Here is a 27,255-nt window from a genome sequence, read left to right on the forward strand (position 1 = left end):
ATTCAGAGTAAGACCTCCTGTGAGAACATTTTTTCTCTCACGCATACCAGCAAATACAGTAAGGGCTCAGGCTTTTCGGAAGTCTGTTTCAGACCTGGAGCTTTCAGGGGTAATCATACCAGTTCCGTTTCAGGAACAGGGTTTGGGGTTTTATTCAAATCTATTCATTGTCTCAAAGAAAGAAAATTCATTCAGGCCAGTTCTGGATCTGAAAATTTTGAATCGTTTTGTAAGAGTGCCAAAATGGTGACTATAAGGACTATTCGCCTTTTGTTCAGCAAGGGCATTATATGTCCACAATAGACTTACAGGATGCATATCTTCATATTCCAATTCATCCAGACCGCTATCAGTTTCTGAGATTCTCTTTTCTAGACACACATTACCAATTTGTTGCTCTTCCATTTGGCCTAGCGACAGCTCCAATAATCTTTCAAAAGGTTCCCGGTGCCCTACCCTCTGTAATCAGAGAACGGGGTATTGCGGTGTTTCCTTATTTGGACGATATCTTGGTACTGGCTCAGTCTTTACATTCTGCAGAATCTCACATGAATCAACTAGTGTTGTTTCTTCAAAGACATGGTTGGAGGATCAATTTACCAAAAAGTTTTTTGATTCCTCAGACAAGGGTCACCTTTTTAGGTTTCCAGATAGATTCAGTGTCCATGACTGTGTCTCTAACAGACAAGAGACGATTAAAATTGGTTTCAGCTTGTCGGAATCTTCAGTCTCAGTCATTCCCTTCAGTAGCTATGTTCATGGAAGTTTTAGGTTGCAGCATCGGCCGCAATCCCCTTTGCTCGTTTTCATATGAGACCTCTCCAGCTTTGTATGCTGAACCAATGGTGCAGGGAGTATACAAAGATATCACAATTAATATCCTTAAATCCCAATGTTCGACTCTCTCTGACTTGGTGGTTAGATCACCATTGTATAGTTCATGGGGCCTCTTTCTTTCATGTAATTAACAAGAGTCCATGAGCTAGTGACGTATGGGATATACATTCCTACCAGGAGGGGCAAAGTTTCCCAAACCTTAAAATGCCTATAAATACACCCCTCACCACACCCACAAATCAGTTTTACAAACTTTGCCTCCAAGGGAGGTGGTGAAGTAAGTTTGTGCTAGATTCTACGTTGATATGCGCTCCGCAGCAAGTTGGAGCCCGGTTTTCCTCTCAGCGTGCAGTGAATGTCAGAGGGATGTGAGGAGAGTATTGCCTATTGAATGCAGTGATCTCCTTCTACGGGGTCTATTTCATAAGGTTCTCTGTTATCGGTCGTAGAGATTCATCTCTTACCTCCCTTTTCAGATCGACGATATACTCTTATATTTACCATTTCCTCTACTGATTCTCGTTTCAGTACTGGTTTGGCTTTCTACAAACATGTAGATGAGTGTCCTGGGGTAAGTAAGTCTTATTTTCTGTGACACTCTAAGCTATGGTTGGGCACTTTATTTATAAAGTTCTAAATATATGTATTCAAACATTTATTTGCCTTGACTCAGAATGTTCAACTTTCCTTATTTCCAGACAGTCAGTTTCATATTTGGGATTATGCTTTAAATTATCATATTTTGTCTTACCTCAAAAATTTGACTTTTTTCCCTGTGGGCTGTTAGGCTCGCGGGGGCTAAAAATGCTTCATTTTATTGCGTCATTTTTGGCGCGGACTTTTTTGGCGCAAAAATTCTTTTCCGTTTCCGGCGTCATACGTGTCGCCGGAAGTTGCGTCATTTTTTTGACGTTATTTTGCGCCAAAAATGTCGGCGTTCCGGATGTGGCGTCATTTTTGGCGCCAAAAGCATTTAGGCGCCAAATAATGTGGGCGTCTTATTTGGCGCCAAAAAATATGGGCGTCGCTTTTGTCTCCACATTATTTCAGTCTCATTTTTCATTTGCTTCTGGTTGCTAGAAGCTTGATGTTTGGCATTTTTTTTTTTTTTCCCATTCCTGAAACTGTCTTATAAGGAATTTGATCTATTTTGCTTTATATGTTGTTTTTTCTCTTACATATTGCAAGATGTCTCACGTTGCATCTGAGCCAGAAGATACTACAGGAAAACCACTGCCTGCTGGATCTACCAAAGCTAAGTGTATCTGCTGTAAACTTTTGGTAGCTATTCCTCCAGCTGTTGTTTGTAATAATTGTCATGACAAACTTGTTAAAGCAGATAATATTTCCTTTAGTGATGTACCATTGCCTGTTGCAGTTCCCTCAACATCTAAGGTGCAGAATGTTCCTGATAACATAAGAGATTTTGTTTCTGAATCCATAAAGAAGGCTTTGTCTGTTATTTCTCCTTCTAGTAAACGTAAAAAGTCTTTTAAATCTTCTCTCTCTACAGATGAATTTTTAAATGAACACCATCATTCTGATTCTTTGGACTCTTCTGGTTCAGAGGATTCTGTCTCAGAGATTGATGCTGATAAATCTTCATATTTATTTAAGATGGAATTTATTCGCTCTTTACTTAAAGAAGTACTAATTGCTTTAGAAATAGAGGATTCTAGTCCTCTTGATACTAATTCTATACGTTTGGATAAGGTTTTTAAAGCTCCTGCGGTTATTCCAGAAGTCTTTCCTGTTCCTAATGCTATTTCTGCAGTAATTGCTAAGGAATGGGATAAATTGGGTAATTCATTTACTCCTTCTAAACGTTTTAAGCAATTATATCCTGTTCCGCCTGACAGGTTAGAATTTTGGGACAAAATCCCTAAAGTTGATGGGGCTATTTCTACCCTTGCTAAACGTACTACCATTCCTACGTCAGATGGTACCTCGTTTAAGGATCCTTTAGATAGAAAAATTGAATCTTTTCTAAGAAAAGCTTATCTATGTTCAGGTAATCTTCTTAGACCTGCTATATCATTGGCTGATGTTGCTGCAGCTTCAACTTTTTGGTTGGAAACTCTAGCGCAACAAGTAACAAATCGTGATTCTCATGATATTATTATTCTTCTCCAGCATGCTAATAATTTCATCTGTGATGCCATTTTTGATATTATTAGAGTTGATGTTAGATTTATGTCTCTGGCTATCTTAGCCAGAAGAGCTTTATGGCTTAAGACTTGGAATGCTGATATGGCTTCTAAATCAACTCTACTTTCCATTTCTTTCCAGGGAAACAAATTATTTGGTTCTCAGTTGGATTCTATTATTTCAACTGTTACTGGTGGGAAAGGAACTTTTTTACCACAGGATAAAAAGTCTAAAGGTAAAAACAGGGCTAACAATCGTTTTCGTTCCTTTCGTTTCAACAAAGAACAAAAGCCTGATCCTTCATCCTCAGGAGCAGTTTCAGTTTGGAAACCATCTCCAGTCTGGAATAAATCCAAGCCTGCTAGAAAGGCAAAGCCTGCTTCTAAGTTCACATGAAGGTACGGCCCTCATTCCAGTTCAGCTGGTAGGGGGCAGGTTACGTTTTTTCAAAGAAATTTGGATCAAATCTGTTCACAATCTTTGGATTCAGAACATTGTTTCAGAAGGGTACAGAATTGGTTTCAAGATGAGACCTCCTGCAAAGAGATTTTTTCTTTCCCATGTCCCAGTAAATCCAGTGAAAGCTCAAGCATTTCTGAATTGTGTTTCAGATCTAGAGTTGGCTGGAGTAATTATGTCAGTTCCAGTTCCGGAACAGGGGATGGGGTTTTATTCAAATCTCTTCATTGTACCAAAGAAGGAGAATTCCTTCAGACCAGTTCTGGATCTAAAATTATTGAATCGTTATGTAAGGATACCAACGTTCAAGATGGTAACTGTAAGGACTATATTGCCTTTTGTTCAGCAAGGGAATTATATGTCCACAATAGATTTACAGGATGCATATCTGCATATTCCGATTCATCCAGATCATTATCAGTTCCTGAGATTCTCTTTTCTAGACAAGCATTACCAATTTGTGGCTCTACCGTTTGGCCTTGCTACAGCTCCAAGAATTTTCACAAAGATTCTCGGTGCCCTTCTGTCTGTAATCAGAGAACAGGGTATTGTGGTATTTCCTTATTTGGACGATATCTTGGTACTTGCTCCGTCTTTACATTTAGCAGAGTCTCATACGAATCGACTTGTGTTGTTTCTTCAAGATCATGGTTGGAGGATCAATTTACCAAAAAGTTCTTTGATTCCTCAAACAAGGGTAACCTTTCTGGGTTTCCAGATAGATTCAGTGTCCATGACTCTGTCTTTAACAGACAAGAGACGTCTAAAATTGATTACAGCTTGTCGAAACCTTCAGTCACAATCATTCCCTTCGGTAGCCTTATGCATGGAAATTCTAGGTCTTATGACTGCTGCATCGGACGCGATCCCCTTTGCTCGTTTTCACATGCGACCTCTTCAGCTCTGTATGCTGAACCAATGGTGCAGGGATTACACGAAGATATCTCAATTAATATCTTTAAAACCGATTGTTCGACTCTCTCTAACGTGGTGGACAGATCACCTTCGTTTAATTCAGGGGGCTTCTTTTGTTCTTCCGACCTGGACTGTAATTTCAACAGATGCAAGTCTCTCAGGTTGGGGAGCTGTGTGGGGATCTCTGACGGCACAAGGAGTTTGGGAATCTCAGGAGGTGAGATTACCGATCAATATTTTGGAACTCCGTGCAATTTTCAGAGCTCTTCAGTTTTGGCCTCTTCTGAAGAGAGAATCGTTCATTTGTTTTCAGACAGACAATGTCACAACTGTGGCATACATCAATCATCAAGGAGGGACTCACAGTCCTCTGGCTATGAAAGAAGTATCTCGAATTTTGGTTTGGGCGGAATCCAGCTCCTGTCTAATCTCTGCGGTTCATATCCCAGGTGTAGACAATTGGGAAGCGGATTATCTCAGTCGCCAAACGTTGCATCCGGGCGAATGGTCTCTTCACCCAGAGGTATTTCTTCAGATTGTTCAATTGTGGGGGCTCCCAGAGATAGATCTGATGGCCTCTCATCTAAACAAGAAACTTCCCAGGTATCTGTCCAGATCCCGGGATCCTCAGGCGGAGGCAGTGGATGCATTATCACTTCCTTGGAAGTATCATCCTGCCTATATCTTTCCGCCTCTAGTTCTTCTTCCAAGAGTAATCTCCAAGATTCTGAGGGAATGCTCGTTTGTTCTGCTAATAGCTCCGGCATGGCCTCACAGGTTTTGGTATGCGGATCTTGTCCGGATGGCATCTTGCCAGCCATGGACTCTTCCGTTAAGACCAGACCTTCTGTCACAAGGTCCTTTTTTCCATCCGGATCTGAAATCCTTAAATTTAAAGGTATGGAGATTGAACGCTTGATTCTTGGTCATAGAGGTTTCTCTGACTCCGTGATTAATACTATGTTACAGGCTCGTAAATCTGTATCTCGAGAGATATATTATAGAGTCTGGAAGACTTATATTTCTTGGTGTCTTTCTCATCATTTTTCTTGGCATTCTTTTAGAATACCGAGAATTTTACAATTTCTTCAGGATGGTTTGGATAAGGGTTTGTCCGCAAGTTCTTTGAAAGGACAAATCTCTGCTCTTTCTGTTCTTTTTCACAGAAAGATTGCTATTCTTCCTGATATTCATTGTTTTGTACAAGCTTTGGTTCGTATAAAACCTGTCATTAAGTCAATTTCTCCTCCTTGGAGTTTGAATTTGGTTCTGGGAGCTCTTCAAGCTCCTCCGTTTGAACCTATGCATTCATTGGACATTAAATTACTTTCTTGGAAAGTTTTGTTCCTTTTGGCCATCTCTTCTGCTAGAAGAGTTTCTGAATTATCTGCTCTTTCGTGTGAGTCTCCTTTTCTGATTTTTCATCAGGATAAGGCGGTGTTGCGAACTTCTTTTGAATTTTTACCTAAAGTTGTGAATTCCAACAACATTAGTAGAGAAATTGTGGTTCCTTCATTATGTCCTAATCCTAAGAATTCTAAGGAGAAATCATTGCATTCTTTGGATGTTGTTAGAGCTTTGAAATATTATGTTGAAGCTACGAAATCTTTCCGTAAGACTTCTAGTCTATTTGTTATCTTTTCCGGTTCTAGGAAAGGCCAGAAAGCTTCTGCCATTTCTTTGGCATCTTGGTTGAAATCTTTAATTCATCTTGCCTATGTTGAGTCGGGTAAAACTCCGCCTCAAAGAATTACAGCTCATTCTACTAGGTCAGTATCTACTTCCTGGGCGTTTAGGAATGAAGCTTCGGTTGACCAGATCTGCAAAGCAGCAACTTGGTCTTCTTTGCATACTTTTACTAAATTCTACCATTTTGATGTATTTTCTTCTTCTGAAGCAGTTTTTGGTAGAAAAGTTCTTCAGGCAGCGGTTTCAGTTTGAATCTTCTGCTTATGTTTTTTGTTAAACTTTATTTTGGGTGTGGATTATTTTCAGCAGGAATTGGCTGTCTTTATTTTATCCCTCCCTCTCTAGTGACTCTTGTGTGGAAAGATCCACATCTTGGGTAGTCATTATCCCATACGTCACTAGCTCATGGACTCTTGTTAATTACATGAAAGAAAACATAATTTATGTAAGAACTTACCTGATAAATTCATTTCTTTCATATTAACAAGAGTCCATGAGGCCCACCCTTTTTTGTGGTGGTTATGATTTTTTTGTATAAAGCACAATTATTCCAATTCCTTATTTTATATGCTTCGCACTTTTTCTTATCACCCCACTTCTTGGCTATTCGTTAAACTGATTTGTGGGTGTGGTGAGGGGTGTATTTATAGGCATTTTAAGGTTTGGGAAACTTTGCCCCTCCTGGTAGGAATGTATATCCCATACGTCACTAGCTCATGGACTCTTGTTAATATGAAAGAAATGAATTTATCAGGTAAGTTCTTACATAAATTATGTTTTTGTTCGTCCAACCTGGACTGTGATTACAACAGATGCAAGTCTTTCAGGTTGGGGAGCTGTCTTGGGGTCTCTGACAGCACAAGGGCTTTGGAAATCTAAAGAGACGAGGTTACTAATCAATATTTTAGAACACTGTGCTATTTTCAGGGCTCTTCAGTTTTGGCCTCTGTTGAAGAGAGAACTGTTAATTTGTTTTCAGACAGACAATATCACAACTGTGGCATATGTCAATCCTCAGGGTGGGACTCACGGTCCCCAAGCTATGAAAGAAGTATCTTGGATACTTTCTTGGGCAGAATCCAGCTCCTGTCTACTTTATGCGGTTCATATCCCAGGTGTAGACAATTGGGAAGCGGATTATCTCAGACTTTACATCCGTGGGAGTGGTCACTCCATCCAGATGCGTTTTCTCAGATTATTCAGATGTGGGGTCTTCCAGAAATAGAAACTTCCCAGGTACCTGTCTAGGTCCAGGGATCCTCAGCCGGAGGCGTTGAATGCGTTGGCAGTTCCTTGGTGTTACCATCCTGCTTATATTTTCCCGCCTCTAGTTCTTCTTCCAAGAGTGATCTCCAAGACATGGAACAATCGTTTGTGTTTCTGGTAGCTCCAGCATGGCCTCACAGGTTTTGGTATGCGGATCTTGTTCGGATGTCCAATTGCCAACCTTGGCCACTTCCGTTAAGACCAGACCTTCTGTCTCAAGGTCTGTTTTTCCATCAGGATCTTAAATCATTAAATTTGAAGGTATGGAAATTGAACGCCTATCGCTTAGTCATAGAGGTTTCTCTGACTCAGTGATTAATACTATGTTACAGGATCGTAAATCTGTTTCTAGGAAGATTTATTATCGAGTTTGGAAGACTTAGATTTCATAGTGTTCTTCTCATAAATTCTCCTGGCATTCTTTTAGAATTCCTAGAATTTTACAGTTTCTTCAGGATGGTTTGGATAAGGGTTTGTCTGCAAGTTCCTTGAAGGGACACATCTCTGCTTTTTCTGTTTTATTTCACAGAAAGATTGCTAAGCTTCCTGATATTCACTGTTTGGTACAGGCTTTGATCCGTATCAAGCCTGTCATTAAATCAATCTCTCCCCCTTGGAGTCTTAATTTGGTTTTGAAGGCTTTATAGGCTCCTCCATTTGAGTCTTTGCATTCCTTTTGGCCATCTCTTCTGCTAGAAGAGTTTCCGAATTATCTGCTCTTTCTTGTGAATCTCCTTTTTTGATTTTCCATCAGGATAAGGCAGTTTTGCGGGCTTCATTTACATTTCTACCTAAGGTTGTGAATTCTAACATTAATAGAGAAATTGTTGTCCCCTATTTGTGTCCTAATCCTAAGAATTCTTGTGAGAGATCCTTATATTCTTTGGATGTTGTAAGAGCTTTGAAATATTATGTTGAAGCTACTAAAGATTTCTGGAAGACTTCCTGTCTATTTGTTATCTTTTCTGGTTCTAGGAAAGGTCAGAAGGCTTCTGCCATTTCCTTTGGCATCTTGGTTAAAGCTTTTGATTCATCAGGCTTATTTGGAGTCGGGTTAGGCTCTGCCTCAGAGAATTACAGCTTATTCTACTAGATCAGTCTCTACTTCGTGGACTTTTAAGAATGAAGCTTCAGTTGATCAGATTTGCAAAGCAGCAACTTGGTCTTCTTTGCATACATTTACTGAATTCTACCGTTTTGATGTATTTGCTTCTTCGGAAGCAGTTTTTGATAGAAAAGTTTTTGAGGCAGCTGTTTCAGTTTGTTTCCTCTGCTTATGTTTAAGTTTTTTTCTTTTCATTTATGAGAATAAACTTCTATTTTGGGTTGTGGATTAATTTTTTCAGCGGAAAATGGCTGTTATTATTTTATCCCTCCCTCTCTAGTGACTCTTGCGTGGAGTTTCACATATTGGGTATTGCTATCCCATACGTCACTAGCTCATGGACTCTTGCCAATTACATGAAAGAAAACATAATTTATGTAAGAACTTACCTGATAAATTCATTACTTCATATTGCCATGAGACCCACCCTTTTTATGGTGGTTATGATTTTTTGTATAAAGCACAATTTTTTCCAAATTCCTTGATGCTTTTTACTCCTTTCTTTATCACCCCACTACTTGGCTATTCATTAAACTGAATTGTGGGTGTGGTGAGGGGTGTATTTATAGGCATTTTGAGGTTTGGGAAACTTTGCCCCTTCCTGGTTGGATTGTATATCCCATACGTCACTAGCTCATGGACTCTTGCCAATATGAAAGAAATTAATTTATCAGGTAAGTTCTTACATAAATTATGTTTTTTTGCAAGCTATATGAAATTGTCTCTCCAATCCAAGCAAAATTCTGTAAAGATTTTCGCACTACAGATCTCACAATTTTTTCTTGCTAAATAAATGGTGGCAAGCTTTTCTCAAAAAAACGAAAGTTCTTATAACCCAAATAGAAAAACACATACATACTAAAATATAGGTGATTTTAAGATGCTATACACAGAAAGCAGCGTAATGTGATTTATATATTTAATTTTTAAAGTGCCCCCCCCCCCCTGCTCACAGCTAACTTCGCTCCATGATGCAATGTGTCCCTTTCAGATAATCTCTGTTGGTGTCATCTCATGCAAGGAGAATGGAACAAGCATATTTTCCATAATATAGCCTTATGTAGGGGATGTCAGTTATGCATTTGATATATTTATATATATATATATATATATATATATATATATATATATATATATATATATATATATATATATATATAGAGAGAGCTTGAGCGAGATGTTATTGCATTTTTTTCATATTTCATAATATCCTGGTTTTGCTTGCTGATGAAAGACCTACTTTGTCAGGGTACAATTGATTGTCTACATCCAGGGCAGATTTAATTTGGCCTGGAAGCTGTGTGGCACACATTTTAGAAATTGAGGCTGTTAGAGGTTATTAATAAAGTCAACACCTTTAACTGGAAATTAAGGCCTAGATTTGGAGTTTGGCGTTAGCCGTGAAAACCAGCGTTAGAGGCTCCTAACGCTGGTTTTAGGCTACCGCCGGTATTTGGAGTCAGTGATTAAAGGGTCTAACGCTCACTTATCAGCCACAACTTTTCCATACCGCAGATCCCCTTACGTCAATTGCGTATCCTATCTTTTCAATGGGATCTTCCTAACGCCGGTATTTAGAGTCGTTTCTGAAGTGAGCGTTAGAGCTCTAACGACAAAACTCCAGCCGCAGAAAAATAGCAGGAGTTAAGAGCTTTCTGGGCTAATGCCGGTTTATAAAGCTCTTAACTACTGTGCCCTAAAGTACACTAACACCCATAAACTACCTATGTACCCTTAAACCGAGGTCCCCCCACATCGCCGCAACTCGATTACATTTTTTTAACCCCTAATCTGCCGACCGCCACCTACGTTATACTTATGTACTCCTAATCTGCTGCCCCTATCACCGCCGACCCCTGTATTATATTTATTAACCCCTAACCTGCCCCCCTCAACGTCGCCGCCAGCTACTTACAATAATTAACCCCTAATCTGCCGACCGCAAAGCGCCGCCACCTACGTTATCCTTATGTACCCCTAATCTGCTGCCCCTAACACCGCCGACCCCTATATTATATTTATTAACCCCTAACCTGCCCCCCACAACGTCGCCGACACCTGCCTACACTTATTAACCCCTAATCTGCCGAGCGGACCTGAGCGCTACTATAATAAAGTTATTAACCCCTAATCCGCCTCACTAACCCTATCATAAATAGTATTAACCCCTAATCTGCCCTCCCTAACATCGCCAACACCTAACTTCAATTATTAACCCCTTATCTGACGACCGGAGCTCACCGCTATTCTAATAAATGTATTAACCCCTAAAGCTAAGTCTAACCCTAACACTAACACCCCCCTAAGTTAAATATAATTTTAATCTAACGAAATTAATTAACTCTTATTAAATAAATTATTCCTATTTAAAGCTAAATACTTACCTGTAAAATAAATCCTAATATAGCTACAATATAAATAATAATTACATTGTAGCTATTTTAGGATTAATATTTATTTTACAGGCAACTTGGTAATTATTTTAACTAGGTACAATAGCTATTAAATAGTTAAGAACTATTTAATGGTTACCTAGTTAAAATAATATCAAAATTACCTGTAAAATAAGTCCTAACCTAAGTTATAATTAAACCTAACACTACCCTATCAATAAATTAATTAAATAAAATACCTACAATTACCTACAATAAAACCTAACACTACACTATCAATAAATAAATTAAATACAATTTCTACAAATAACTACAATTACATAAACTAACTAAAGTACAAAAAATAAAAAAGAACTAAGTTACAAAAAATAAAAAATATTTACAAACATAAGAAAAATATTACAACAATTTTAAACTAATTACACCTACTCTAAGCCCCCTAATAAAATAACAAAGACCCCCAAAATAAAAAAATGCCCTACCCTATTCTAAATTAATAAATTTAAAAGCTCTTTTACCTTACCAGCCCTGAACAGGGCCCTTTGTGGGGCATGCCCCAAGAAAATCAGCTCTTTTGCCTGTAAAAAAAAACATACAATACCCCCCCCCCAACATTACAACCCACCACCCACATACCCCTAATCTAACCCAAACCCCCCTTAAAAAAACCTAACACTAAGCCCCTGAAGATCTTCCTACCTTGTCTTCACCTCACCGGGTATCACCGATCGGTCCTGGCTCCGATATCTTCATCCAACCCAAGCGGGGGCTAGACATCCACTGAAGAAGTCCAGAAGAGGGTCCAAAGTCTTCCTCCTATCCGGCAAGAAGAGGACATCCGGACCGGCAAACATCTTCATCCAAGCGGCATCTTCGATCTTCTTCCATCTGGTGCGGAGCGGGTCCATGTTGAAGCAGCCGACGCGGATCCATCCTCTTCTTCCGGCGTCTCCCGACGAATGACGGTTCCTTTAAGGGACGTCATCCAAGATGGCGTCCCTCGAATTCCGATTGGCTGATAGGATTCTATCAGCCAATCGGAATTAAGGTAGGAATATTCTGATTGGCTGATGGAATCAGCCAATCAGAATCAAGTTCAATCCGATTGGCTGATCGAATCAGCCAATCAGATTGAGCTCGCATTCTATTGGATGATCGGAACAGCCAATAGAATGCGAGCTCAATCTGATTGGCTGATTGGATCAGCCAATCGGATTGAACTTGATTCTGATTGGCTGATTCCATCAGCCAATCAGAATATTCCTACCTTAATTCCGATTGGCTGATAGGATTCTATCAGCCAATCGGAATTCGAGGGACGCCATCTTGGATGACGTCCCTTAAAGGAACCGTCATTCGTCGGGAGACGCCGGAAGAAGAGGATGGATCCTCGTCGGCTGCTTCAACATGGACCCGCTCCGCACCAGATGGAAGAAGATCGAAGATGCCGCTTGGATGAAGATGTTTGCCGGTCCGGATGTCCTCTTCTTGCCGGATAGGAGGAAGACTTTGGACCCTCTTCTGGACTTCTTCAGTGGATGTCTAGCCCCCGCTTGGGTTGGATGAAGATATCGGAGCCAGGACCGATCGGTGATACCCGGTGAGGTGAAGACAAGGTAGGAAGATCTTCAGGGGCTTAGTGTTAGGTTTATTTAAGGGGGGTTTGGGTTAGATTAGGGGTATGTGGGTGGTGGGTTGTAATGTTGGGGGGGGGGGGTATTGTATGTTTTTTTTACAGGCAAAAGAGCTGATTTTCTTGGGGCATGCCCCGCAAAGGGCCCTGTTCAGGGCTGGTAAGGTAAAAGAGCTTTTAAATTTATTAATTTAGAATAGGGTAGGGAATTTTTTATTTTGGGGGTCTTTGTTATTTTATTAGGGGGCTTAGAGTAGGTGTAATTAGTTTAAAATTGTTGTAATATTTTTCTTATGTTTGTAAATATTTTTTATTTTTTGTAACTTAGTTCTTTTTTATTTTTTGTACTTTAGTTAGTTTATGTAATTGTAGTTATTTGTAGAAATTGTATTTAATTTATTTATTGATAGTGTAGTGTTAGGTTTTATTGTAGGTAATTGTAGGTATTTTATTTAATTAATTTATTGATAGGGTAGTGTTAGGTTTAATTATAACTTAGGTTAGGACTTATTTTACAGGTAATTTTGATATTATTTTAACTAGGTAACTATTAAATAGTTCTTAACTATTTAATAGCTATTGTACCTAGTTAAAATAATTACCAAGTTGCCTGTAAAATAAATATTAATCCTAAAATAGCTACAATGTAATTATTATTTATATTGTAGCTATATTAGGATTTTTTTTTACAGGTAAGTATTTAGCTTTAAATAGGAATAATTTATTTAATAAGAGTTAATTAATTTCGTTAGATTAAAATTATATTTAACTTAGGGGGGTGTTAGTGTTAGGGTTAGACTTAGCTTTAGGGGTTAATACATTTATTAGAATAGCGGTGAGCTCCGGTCGTCAGATTAGGGGTTAATAATTGAAGTTAGGTGTCGGCGATGTTAGGGAGGGCAGATTAGGGGTTAATACTATTTATGATAGGGTTAGTGAGGCGGATTAGGGGTTAATAACTTTATTATAGTAGCGCTCAGGTCCGCTCGGCAGATTAGGGGTTAATAAGTGTAGGCAGGTGTCGGCGACGTTGAGGGGGGCAGATTAGGGGTTAATAAATATAATATAGGGGTCGGCGGTGTTAGGGGCAGCAGATTAGGGGTACATAAGGATAACGTAGGTGGCGGCGCTTTGCGGTCGGCAGATTAGAGGTTAATTATTGTAAGTAGCTGGCGGCGACGTTGTGGGGGGCAGGTTAGGGGTTAATAAATATAATATAGGGGTCGGCGGTGTTAGGGGCAGCAGATTAGGGGTACATAAGGATAACGTAGGTGGCGGCGGTTTGCGGTCGGCAGATTAGGGGTTAATTATTGTAAGTAGCTGGCGGCGACGTTGTGGGGGGCAGGTTAGGGGTTAATAAATATAATATAGGGGTCGGCGGTGCTAGGGGCAGCAGATTAGGGGTACATAGGGATAATGTAAGTTGCGGCGGTTTACGGAGCGGCAGATTAGGGGTTAATAATAATATGCTTGGGTCAGCGATAGCGGGGGCGGCAGATTAGGGGTTAATAAGTGTAAGGTTAGGGGTGTTTAGACTCGGGGTACATGTTAGAGTGTTAGGTGCAGACGTAGGAAGTGTTTGCCCATAGGAAACAATGGGGCTGCGTTAGGAGCTGAACGCTGCTTTTTTGCAGGTGTTAGGTTTTTTTTCAGCTCAAACAGCCCCATTATTTCCTATGGGAGAATCGTGCACGAGCACGTTTTTGAGGCTGGCCGCGTCCGTAAGCAACTCTGGTATCGAGAGTTGCATTTGCGGTAAAAATGCTCTACGCTCCTTTTTTGGAGCCTAACGCAGCATTTTTTGGGACTCTCGATACCAGAGTTAATTTTATGGTGCGGCCAGAAAAAAGCCAGCGTAGCGTTAACAGCCCATCTACCGCCAAACTCCAAATCTAGGCCTAAGAGATTTAGTATTTATTCTGTTTGTAAGTGTGGTTCCTGTATGATGAGTTGTCTAGAAGTCTTTGCACCAGTGCACTAAATATATCACTTGGACCAAATAAACAGAGATAGTATCGATCATTTAGTTTGCCTAATTGATAAAGCATCAAATGCTTACTTAGAAGCCTCGCTCTTCTTTATAATTTACACTTGGTTCGGAAAACTTTGGGTCCCATTCTTACACTCTCCAGCTTGAAGTGAAATGATCTGTCAGACTTTACAGGGGTAGACCTCTTTGAATTTTGTAAGGAAAGTAGCTGATCCTGGAAATCCCAATGAGACTGTTAGCTGACTCCCATAGACTATTAACACAAAACTTTGACTCTGACATACAAAGCCCTCAACTGCACTGCTCCCCCTATATCTCAGACCTTGTCTCCAGGTACTCTCCCTCCCATATCCTTCGCTTTGCTCACGATTTGCCTCTCTCCTCTTCTCTTGTTACCTCCTCACATTCCCATTTACAGGACTTCTCCAGACTTGCTCCCATGTTTTGGAACTCTCTGCCTCACTCCACAAGAATTTTCCCTAGTTTTATTAGCTTCAAGTGCTCCCTACTCTACTATTCAGGGATGCATACAACCTACACTAACCTTTCCTAACTCAATTTCTATCCCCTTGATAGAAATTGAGTTAGCATGTAAGCCTATGAGCCCAACTGTTTTTAGATCACTTTCATCAGAGCCGACTACAACAGTGTAACTCTTGGCAGGGCCCTCTACCCATTTGATCCCTATAAATGTTACCTTGTATACCGTCTATGTTTATAGTGCTGCGCAATCTGTTGACGCTCTACAAATACCCGATTAATAATAATAAACTTACAATGCTCTCTGGAATGCATAATTTCACAGTAGAGTGTAAGGTTTACATGAAGCACCTGACTCTAAAATTGTTTGTACTTTTGGTTTAGTATGTATTACTCTCCTGTCAGGTAAATAAGCATATTGGGATTTAGTAAACCTCACAAGCATATAATGGGCAAGATTAATCATTGAAACCTGCAAGTGTAAAATGCTTAAACAAAGGGGTGATGCAAGTTCAGATACATCTAAGGAATGCCTTTTTCTAAAGCACTTTGTGAAACTGTAAGATTAATTTCACATAGAAAAAAATAAATGTGAACTGCATTTTGTAGAAGATACACAGAAATATACAAAGCAGGATCTTAAGTTATTAAAGATGCACAGAAACATTCAAAGTAAAATAATATGTAGAAATCACAATCCTATATATTTTTCTTTATAACAAAGTGTTAAAGGGACATAAAAAATCACAATCCTAAATATTTTTCGTTTTATACAGTGTTAAAGGGACATAAAAAAAAGCAAGCAAAAATATCAACTGCAGCACCTTTTGTACATTCCTGATGCCCATGCTGACACGTAAGAGACTGATAGGACTATATGGACTGATAACACACTTTCGGCCCTGTGCAATACATTATTGGCTCGTACACATGTATCAGCACTGGGGGCATGCAAAGGTTGCTACTTTTTACATTGTACAAATGAATTAAAAGGAAAACTAAATGCTTTAAAAAAATGTATTCCATTAATGCTTTATGCTGAGCAAAATAGCAGCAAAAAGAATAAGTTTATATGTCCACTGAAATAATTTACTTAAAGGGATAGGAAAATCAAAATTAAACTTGTATGCTTCATATTAAGGCACTTTTAAATTCACTTCTTATTTCAAATGTACTTTTTTCTCTTAGTATGCTTTGTTGAAATAAATGACATATGTACATATATTATGCAACTAGGAGTTAGCTAGTGATTGATGGCGGCACATATTTGTCTCTTGTCATTGGCTCATCAGATGTGTTCATCTAGCTTTCAGTAGTACATTGCTTCTCTTGAACTGATTTTAACTATGTGTTTAATACCTTTGCAGGAGTTAAACACACAGTTTTATTCAGACAATAGTGCAATAATAAAATGCTCTCATGTAACAGAGCATTTTCTTTTTGCACTTTTTATATTTCTTTCATTTAGTTTGAAAATAACTTTGATTTTGCAAGTTAAAGTGATTTTAAATCCTAGCGATTGTGAAATGTTACAATTTACCATGGGAACAAATAAAGGGGACTTTTAGTCATGAAATATAAAATACTTCATGCTAAAAGCTCCTTTATTTGTTTGAAGCGTTCGCCACACTGAGCTCCTCAAGCAGCCAATGGCAGAACGCTATTTTGCTGAGAGGTGTAGTTTCCACCTCTTGGCAAATAGCCATGGCGCTGGCTCCAAGCCGGATAGCCCGCACGGCTATTGGCTAAGAGGTGGAAACGTCACCTCTCAACAAAATAGCGTTCTGCCGTAGGCTGCCTGTGGCGCTCAGTGTGGCAAACGCTATAAACAAATAAAAGGACTTTAAGCATGAAGTATGTTATACTTCATGACTGAAAGTCCCCTTTATTTGTTCCAATTGTAAATCCTAGCATTTCACAAATTCTGAGATTTACCATCACTTTAAAGAGTTATCATATCACATACTTACACTTGTTTTCCCTCTTGATAATTGTTACCAAAATATCTTTTTGCTTTTTTTTCTTCCAACAAATAATATACACTTGATTATTTCTTACTGTAGAGCAGAATATTTTAAATTCCATATAAATAAATGCATGCATCATTTAAATGGTTTCTTTTATACTTTACAGGAATTGAACATTTAGAAAAAAAAGTTAAGACAGAAGAGAAAGCGACATCAATTGGTATGTATTTCTCTGTTTAAAGTTGTAGTGTGTGATTTTTTTTTTTAAATACTAAAAAAACTAAAAAAGTTTATAATATTTTTGTATGAAGTTATCCTTTTCTATTTTTGAACCATATAGTTAAGTAAATAGGCAGTAAACGTTATTATAAGAAAACAACTTGTGCAAATGTTGTGTAACTCCAGTTAATTTAATTAGATTAATATTTAGATGTTCAGCAGTGGGAATCAGGTTGTGCATAAGACAAGATTGAACCCACTAAGTAATGCATGTGTTCCATTAAGCTCTGCTAAACATATGTCCAGAATGGAATTATGCCTAATCAAGTATCTGTGTGTATATATATGTATGTATATATGTATGTGTGTATATATGTATGTGTGTATATATATATATATATATGTATATGTATATATATATATATATATGTGTATATATATATATATATATGTGTATATATATATATATATATATATATATATATCTTAGCTGGTACAAAACTCTTGAAATTACAGTAAAGACAAAATGTAACTTTTATAATTCAGATAGAACATGCAATTTTTAAATAACTTTACTAATAGTATCTTGTTTTGTTCATTTTGTTTCCCTTGTCCAAAAGCATACCTAGGTAGGCTCAGGAGCAGCAATGCACTACTGGGAGATAGCTGATGATTGGTGGCTGCGCATATTTGTTTATTACCATTGGGTCACCTGATGCGTTCTGCTAGTCCCCAGTAGTGCATTGTTTCTCCTTCAACAAAGGATACTGACTGACGTTTGATACAAAAAAGTTGTTTAATGCTCATTCTGAATCATAAAAGAAAATTGTTGGGTTTTATGTACTTTCAACTACAAACCATATTCACTGAATCTGCTGCATCAGCCGATTACCTAACCTATAGCTTCACAATGCACACTTTCAATCAAACACACTGATAAATAATACAAGGGGGTGACACAGCCTCTAGCTGGATAAAGTTCACATTCCATGGCTGTAAAACTCACAGCCCAGTTTGAGGGTCCCGTCAATTTCCTTGTTTTTTTATGTGTCTTGGAGAATTACATAAGGGAGTGTCACTGTCACCCTTGTATGTATCTTAGTTTGTTTGATTGGAAGCATGCATTGTGTGGCTGTAGGTTAGGGAGCTAGGGAGGGAGAGACCTTGATGTGATCCTGGGCTTAAACCATTTAGCCAAATGCTGTAACTAATATTTCCATTTTAATCTGTTGTGTGCTTGCAAGATAGTGCCAGACTTTCTATCTGTTATTGTTTTGTAATTTTCTTTCATGTAATTGGCAAGAGTCCATGAGCTAGTGACGTATGGGATATACAATCCTACCAGGAGGGCCAAAGTTTCCCAGACCTCAAATTGCCTATAAATACACCCCTCACCACACCCACAATTCAGTTTTACAAACTTTGCCTCCTATGGAGGTGGTGAAGTAAGTTTGTGCTAAGATTTCTACGTTGATATGCGCTTCTCAGCATTGTTGAAGCCCGATTCCTCTCAGAGTACAGCGAATGTCAGAGGGATGTGAAGGGAGTATCACTTATTGAATACGACAATTTCCCTAACGGGGGTCTATTTCATAGGTTCTTTGTTATCGGTCGTAGAGATTCATCTCCTACCTCCCTTTTCAGATCGACAATATACTCTCAATTTACCATTACCTCTACTGATAACTGTTTCAGTACTGGTTTGGCTATCTGCTATATGTGGATGGGTGTCTTTTGGTAAGTATGTTTTTTGTTACTTAAGGCACCCCAGCTATGGTTTGGCACTTTATGCATTTAAATAAAGTTATAAATATATGTATTTTACTTATATTTGCCATGAGTTAGGTTCATGTATTTCCTACTCCAGACTGTCAGTTTCATATTTGGGGAAAATAAACATTTTAATAATTTTTTTTTTCTTACCTGGGGTTTAGTCTTTTTTTCTAAATTGACTACTTTTTTCTTGCAAATTGCGCACGGTATTAGGCCTGCAGGTGCGCCAAATGCTAGACTTTATTGCGTCTGTGACGCAACTTCGTCATTCCCGGCGTCGTAGTTGATGCCAAAGCCTTACACACGGTGGCGTCGTTAGTGACGCGAGTGTGTCATTCCGGTTATTGTTGGCGCCAAAAAAATTTCAGTCACGTTGTGCGTCATACTTGGCGCCAAACTTTTTCATTATTTTAATACCCCATTGATGTTTGCCTCTTGCCTTTTTCTCTATCAGAGGGCTATGCTATTTGCATTTTTTCCCATTCCTGAAACTGTCATATAAGGAAATTGATAATTTTGCTTTATATGTTGTTTTTTCTTTTACATTTTGCAAGATGTCTCAATCTGATCCTGTCTCAGAAGTATCTGCTGGAACTTTGCTGCCTGACATTGGTTCTACCAAAGCTAAGTGCATTTGTTGTAAGATTGTGGAAATTATTTCTCCGAATGTCATTTGTAATAGTTGTCATGATAAACTTTTACATGCAGATAGTGTGTCCATCAGTAATAGTTCCTTCAACTTCTAATGTACATGATATACCTATGAATTTTAAAGAATTTGTTACTGATCCTATTCAGAAGGCTTTGTCTGCATTTCCACCTTCTAATAATCGTAAAAGGTCTTTTAAAACTTCTCATTCAGTTGATGAAATTTCAAATGACCAACAACATAATAATTATTTATTTAAAATAGAGTATATGCGTTCTTTATTAAAAGAAGTGTTAATTACTTTGGATATTGAGGTAACCAGTCCTCTTGACGTTAAGTCTAATAAACGTTTAACGTTTAAATGCTGTTTTTAAACCTCCTGTGGTTTTTCCAGGGGTTTTTCCTATTCCTGAGGCTATTTCTAATATGATTTCTAAGAAATGGAATAAGCCAGGTACTTCTTTTATTCCTTCTTCAAGGTTTAAAAAATTGTATCCTTTACCAGCAAATTCTATAGAGTTTTGGGAAAAAAATCCCCAAAGTTGATGGGGCTATATCTACTCTTGCTAAATGTACCACTATTCCTATGGAAGATAGTACTTCCTTTAAGGATCCTTTAGATAGGAAGCATGAATCTTATCTAAGGAAATCCTATTTATATTCAGGCCATCTTCTCAGACCTGCAATTTCTTTGGCTGATGTTGCGGCTGCATCAACTTTCTGGTTGGAGAATTTAGCGCAACAAGAATTGGATTCTGATGTATCTAACATTATTCGCTTACTGCAATATGCTAATCATTTTATTTGTGATGCCATTTTTGATATTATCAAAATTGATATTAGATCCATGTCTTTAGCTATTTTAGCTAGAAGAGCTTTGTGGCTTAAATCTTGGAATGCTGATATGACATCTAAGTCTAGATTACTATCTCTTTCTTTCCAAGGTAATAATTTATTTGGTTCTCAGCTGGATTCTATTATTTCAACTATTACTGGGGGAAAGCGAGTTTTTCTGCCTCAGGATAAAAAACCTAAGGGTAAATCTAAGGCTTCTAACCGTTTTCGTTCCTTTCCTCAGAATAAGGAACAAAAATCTAATCCTTCCCCCAAGGAATCTGTTTCCAATTGGAAGCCTTCCTCAAATTGGAATAAATCCAAGCAATTTAAGTAACCAAAGTCAGCCCCTAAATCCGCATGAAGGTGCGGTCCTCATTCCAGCTCAGCTGGTGGGGGGCAGATTAAGGTTTTTCAAAGATTTTTGGATAAATTCTGTCCAAAATCAATGGATTCAGAGCATTGTCTCTCAAGGGTATCGAATAGGATTCAGAGTAAGACCTCCTGTGATAAGATTTTTTTCTCTCACATATCCCAGCAAATACAGTAAAAGCTCAGGCTTTCCTGAAGTGTGTTTCAGACCTGGAGTCTTCAGGGGTAATCATGCCAGTTCCTTTTCAGGAACAAGGTCTGGGGTTTTATTCAAATCTATTCATTGTCCCAAAGGAAAATTCATTCAGGCCAGTTCTGGATCTGAAAATGTTGAATCGTTATGTAAGAGTACCAACTTTCAAGATGGTGACTATAAAGGACTATTCTGCCTTTTGTTCAGCAAGGACATTATATGTCTACAATAGACTTGCAGGATGCATACCTTCATATTCCGATTCATCCAGAATATTATCAGTTCCTGAGATTCTCTTTTCTAGACAAGCATTACCAATTTGTTGCTCTTCCATTTGGCCTAGCAACAGCTCCAAGAATCTTTTCAAAAGTTCTAGGTGCCCTTCTCTCTGTAATTAGAGAGCAGGGTATTGCGGTGTTTCCTTATTTGGACGATATCTTAGTACTAGCTCAGTTTTTACGTTCTGCAGAATCTCACACGAATCAACATGGTTGGAGGATCAATTTACCAAAAAGTTTCTTGATTCCTCAGACAAGGGTCACCTTTTTAGGTTTCCAGATAGATTCAGTGTCCATGACTCTGTCTCTAACAGACAAGAGACGTTTGAAATTGGTTGCAGCTTGTCGGCACCTTCAGTCTGTCATTCCCTTCAGTGGCTATGTGCATGGAAGTTTTAGGCCTCATGACTGTAGCATCGGACGCGATTCCTTTTGCTCGTTTTCACATAAGACCTCTCCAGCTTTGTATGCTGAATCAATGGTGGAGGGATTATACAAATATATCACAATTAATATCCTTAAATCCCAATGTTCAACACTCTCTTACGTGGTGTTTAAATCACCAGTGTTTAGTTCAAGGGGCTTCCTTTGTTCGGCCAACCTGGACTTTGATCACTACAGATGCAAGTCTTTCAGGTTGGGGAGCTGTTCGGGGATCTCTGACAGTGCAAGGGGTTTGGAAATATCAAGAGGCGAGATTACCAATCAATATTTTAGAACTCCTTGCAATTCTCAGAGCTCTTCAGTTTTGGCCTCTGTTTAAGAGAGAACCGTTAATTTGCTTTCAGACAGACAATATCATAACTGTGGCATATGTCAATCATCAGGGTTGGACTCACAGTCCACAAGTTATGAAAGAAGTATCTTGGATACTTGCTTGGGCGGAATCCAGCTCCTGTCTAATCTCTGCGGTGCATATCCCAGATGTAGACAATTGGGAGGCGGATTATCTCAGCCGTCAGACTTTACATCCAGGGGAGTGGTCTCTCCATCCAGATGTGTTTTCTCAGATTGTTCAGATGTGGGGTCTTCCAGAGATAGATCTGATGGCCTCTCATCTAAACAAGAAACTTCCCAGATACCTGTCCAGGTCCAGGGATTTAAGGCGGAAGCAGTGGATGCGCTGACACTTCCTTGGTTTTATCATCCTGCTTACATTTTCCTGCCTCTAGTTCTTCTTCCAAGAGGGATCTCCAAAATCATCATGGAACAATCGTTTGTATTGCTGGTGGCTCCAGCATGGCCACACAGGTTTTGGTATGCGGATCTTGTTCGGATGTCCAATTGCCAACCTTGGCCACTTCCATTAAGGCCAGACCTTCTATCTCAAGGTCCGTTTTTCCATCAAGATCTCAAATCATTAAATTTGAAGGTATGGAAATTGAACGCTTAGTGCTAAGTCATAGAGGTTTCTCTGACTCAGTGATTAATACTATGTTGCAGGCTCGCAAATCTGTGTCTAGAAACATTTATTACCGAGTTTGGAAGACTTCCATTTCATGGTGTTCTTCTCATAAATTCTTTTGGCATTCTTTTAGAATTCCTAGAATTTTACAGTTTCTTCAGGATGGTTTGGATAAGGGTTTGTCTGCAAATTCTTTGAAGGGACAAATCTCTGCTCTTTCTGTTTTATTTCACAGAAAGATTGCTAAACTTCCTGATTTGTACTGATTTGTATTCACTGTTTTGTACAGGCTTTAGTTTGTATTAAGCCTGTCATTAAATGACTTTCTCCTCCTTGGAGTCTTAATTTGGTTTTGAAGGCTTTACAGGCTCCTCCATTAAGCCTATGCATTCTTTGGACATTAAACTACTTTCTTGGAAAGTGTTGTTCCTTTTGGCTATCTCTTCTGCTAGAAGAGTTTCTGAGCTATCTGCTCTTTCTTGTGAATATAACCTTCGTCCTAGAAAGATAAAAGAAGAGGCGCTCTGGTGCAGATAAACCTAACACAATGCAAGATCTTCCACTGTGGTGATAACTATGTACTCACAAGGATGTTTGCACCTCTAGTGCAATAATATACAAGCCGAAGCTTCAGAGCCGCTCGGCTGACTCTTGCTCTCCCGGTCTGCTCCTGGCAATGGTCACGCCCCTATGTAAGGTAAAAAGACAATACACCCTTGGTGCAGATTACCCCGACCAATGTCGGACAGACAACAGTAAGCTGGGGATATTTTACTCACAAACGTGTGTGCACCGTCAGTGCAATATCGAGCAGACCGAATCTTTAGAGCCGTTCGGCTGACTCCCTTCAGGTGTAACAGCTGCTTTGCGGATTGCAGGATCAGTGTTCAGGGTTCAGGGCTGGCTGCCAGACTTAGATACAACGCTACTCCAGGAAAATAAAAGTACTCTATAGTTCTTATCGTACCAATATTGGTACGATAAGAGCTCTAGAGTACTTTTATTTTCCTGGAGTAGCGTTGTATCTAAGTCTGGCAGCCAGCCCTGAACACTGATCCTGCAATCCGCAAAGCAGCTGTTACACCTGAAGGGAGTCAGCCAAACGGCTCTAAAGATTCGGTCTGCTCGATATTGCACTGACGGTGCACACACGTTTGTGAGTAAAATATCCCCAGCTTACTGTTGTCTGTCCGACATTGGTCGGGGTAATCTGCACCAAGGGTGTCTTGTCTTTTTACCTTACATAGGGGCGTGACCATTGCCAGGAGCAGACCGGGAGAGCAAGAGTGAGCCAAGCGGCTCTGAAGCTTCGGCTTGTATATTATTGCACTAGAGGTGCAAACATCCTTGTGAGTACATAGTTATCACCACAGTGCATTGTGTTAGGTTTATCTGCACCAGAGCGCCTTTTCTTTTGTCTTTCTAGGACGAAGGTTATTATCATCGCATATTGTGGAGAGAGCTGCTCTCCGTTTGGAGTCCCCCTGCCTCCTCATTTTCTCTGGACCTCCGTTTTTGGTGACACATTTCTTTCATGTAATTAGCAAGAGTCCATGAGCTAGTGACGTATGGGATATACATTCCTACCAGGAGGGGCAAAGTTTCCCAAACCTCAAAATGCCTATAAATACACCCCTCACCACACCCACAAATCAGTTTTACAAACTTTGCCTCCTATGGAGGTGGTGAAGTAAGTTTGTGCTAGATTCTACGTTGATGTGCGCTCCGCAGCAGGTTGGAGCCCGGTTTTCCTCTCAGCGTGCAGTGAATGTCAGAGGGATGTGAAGAGAGTATTGCCTATTTGAATTCAATGATCTCCTTCTACGGGGTCTATTTCATAGGTTCTCTTTTATTGGTCGTAGAGATTCATCTCTTACCTCACTTTTCAGATCGACGATATACTCTTATATATACCATTACCTCTACTGATTCTCGTTTCAGTACTGGTTTGGCTTTCTACTACATGTAGATGAGTGTCCTGGGGTAAGTAAGTCTTATTTTCTGTGACACTCTAAGCTATGGTTGGGCACTTTAATATAAAGTTCTAAATATATGTATTCAAACATTTATTTGCCTTGACTCAGGATGTTCAACGTTCCTTATTTCAGACAGTCAGTTTCATATTTGGGATAATGCATATGAATAAATCAATTTTTTTCTTACCTTAAAATTTGACTTTTTTTTCTGTGGGCTGTTAGGCTCGCGGGGGCTGAAATGCTTCATTTTATTGCGTCATTCTTGGCGCAGACTTTTTTGGCGCAAAATTTTTTTTTTTGTTTCCGGAAGTTGCGTAATTTTTTGTTTTTTTGCGCCAAAAGTGTCGGCGTTCCGGATGTGGCGTCATTTTTGGCGCCAAAAGCATTTAGGCGCCAAATAATGTGGGCGTCTTTTTTGGCGCTAAAAAATATGGGCGTCACTATTGTCTCCACATTATTTAAGTCTCATTATTTATTGCTTCTGGTTGCTAGAAGCTTGTTCACTGGCATTTTTTCCTATTCCTGAAACTGTCATTTAAGGAATTTGATCAATTTTGCTTTATATGTTGTTTTTTCTATTACATATTGCAAGATGTCCCAGATTGACACTGAGTCAGAAGATACTTCTGGAAAAACGCTGCCTGGTGCTGGATCTACCAAAGTTAAGTGTATCTGTTGTAAACTTGTGGTATCTGTTCCTCCAGCTGTTGTTTGTAATGAATGTCATGACAAACTTGTTAATGCAGATAATATTTCCTTTAGTAATGTTACATTACCTGTTGCTGTTCCGTCAACATCTAATACTCAGAGTGTTCCTGTTAACATAAGAGATTTTGTTTCTATATCCATTAAGAAGGCTATGTCTGTTATTCCTCCTTCTAGTAAACGTAAAAGGTCTTTTAAAACTTCTCATTTTTCAGATGAATTTTTAAATGAACATCATCATTCTGATTCTGATAATGCTTCCTCTGGTTCAGAGGATTCTGTCTCAGAGGTTGATGCTGATAAATCTTCATATTTATTCAAAATGGAATTTATTCGTTCTTTACTTAAAGAAGTCTTAATTGCATTAGAAATAGAGGTTTCTGGTCCTCTTGATACTAAATCTAAACGTTTAAATAAGGTTTTTAAATCTCCTGTAGTTATTCCAGAAGTTTTTCCTGTCCCTGATGCTATTTCTGAAGTAATCTCCAGGGAATGGAATAATTTGGGTAATTCATTTACTCCTTCTAAACGTTTTAAGCAATTATATCCTGTGCCATCTGACAGATTAGAATTTTGGGACAAAATCCCTAAAGTTGATGGGGCTGTCTCTACTCTTGCTAAACATACTACTATTCCTACGGCAGATAGTACTTCCTTTAAGGATCCTTTAGATAGGAAGATTGAATCCTTTCTAAGGAAAGCTTACTTATGTTCAGGTAATCTTCTTAGACCTGCTATATCTTTAGCGGATGTTGCTGCAGCTTCAACTTTTTGGTTAGAAGCTTTAGCACAACAAGTAACAGATCATAATTCTCATAGCATTGTTAATCTTCTTCAACATGCTAATAACTTTATTTCTGATGCCATCTTTGATATCATTAGAGTTGATGTCAGGTATATGTCTCTAGCTATTTTAGCTAGAAGAGCTTTATGGCTTAAAACTTGGAATGCTGATATGTCTTCTAAGTCAACTTTGCTTTCCCTTTCTTTCCAGGGTAATAAATTATTTGGTTCTCAGTTGGATTCTATTATCTCAACTGTTACTGGAGGGAAAGGAACTTTTTTACCACAGGATAAAAAATCTAAAGGTAAATTTAGGTCTAATAATCGTTTCTCCAACATAGGTGTGTCCGGTCCACGGCGTCATCCTTACTTGTGGGATATTCTCTTCCCCAACAGGAAATGGCAAAGAGCCCAGCAAAGCTGGTCACATGATCCCTCCTAGGCTCCGCCTACCCCAGTCATTCTCTTTGCCGTTGTACAGGCAACATCTCCACGGAGATGGCTTGAGAAACTATGTAAAATGGACAAGTTCCTAGAGGTGCCGGGGCTCCCAGAAGCTTTTCCTATACCCAAGCGGGTGGCGGACATTGTTAATAAAGAATGGGAAAGGCCCGGTATTCCTTTCGTCCCTCCCCCCATATTTAAAAAATTGTTTCCTATGGTCGACCCCAGAAAGGACTTATGGCAGACAGTCCCCAAGGTCGAGAGAGCGGTTTCCACTTTAAACAAACGCACCACTATACCCATAGAGGATAGTTGTGCTTTCAAAGATCCTATGGATAAAAAATTAGAAGGTTTGCTTAAAAAGATGTTTGTTCAGCAGGGTTACCTTCTACAACCAATTTCATGCATTGTCCCTGTCGCTACAGCCGCATGTTTCTGGTTCGATGAGCTGATAAAGGCGGTCGATAGTGATTCTCCTCCTTATGAGGAGATTATGGACAGAATCAATGCTCTCAAATTGGCTAATTCTTTCACCCTAGACGCCACTTTGCAATTGGCTAGGTTAGCGGCTAAGAATTCTGGGTTTGCTATTGTGGCGCGCAGAGCGCTTTGGTTGAAATCTTGGTCGGCTGATGCGTCTTCCAAGAACAAGCTACTTAACATTCCTTTCAAGGGGAAAACGCTGTTTGGCCCTGACTTGAAAGAGATTATCTCTGATATCACTGGGGGTAAGGGCCACGCC

The 27,255-nt window shown here is 39.1% G+C and overlaps 1 protein-coding gene across 4 annotated transcripts in view; it reads left to right on the forward strand.

Moving 5' to 3' along the window:
• The window catches only part of PHF20L1 (PHD finger protein 20 like 1), a 584,626-nt gene that overhangs the window by 311,471 nt on the left and 245,900 nt on the right, over window positions 1-27,255 (forward strand). For all 4 annotated transcript variants that reach the window (XM_053715368.1, XM_053715369.1, XM_053715370.1 and 1 more), the window contains one exon: window positions 17,049-17,102. In XM_053715368.1, coding sequence (XP_053571343.1) covers window positions 17,049-17,102 — 54 coding nt within the window. The remainder of the gene's footprint in view (window positions 1-17,048; window positions 17,103-27,255) is intronic.

Source organism: Bombina bombina, chromosome 5 (assembly GCF_027579735.1).
Source record: "Bombina bombina isolate aBomBom1 chromosome 5, aBomBom1.pri, whole genome shotgun sequence".
NCBI lineage: Eukaryota > Metazoa > Chordata > Amphibia > Anura > Bombinatoridae > Bombina > Bombina bombina.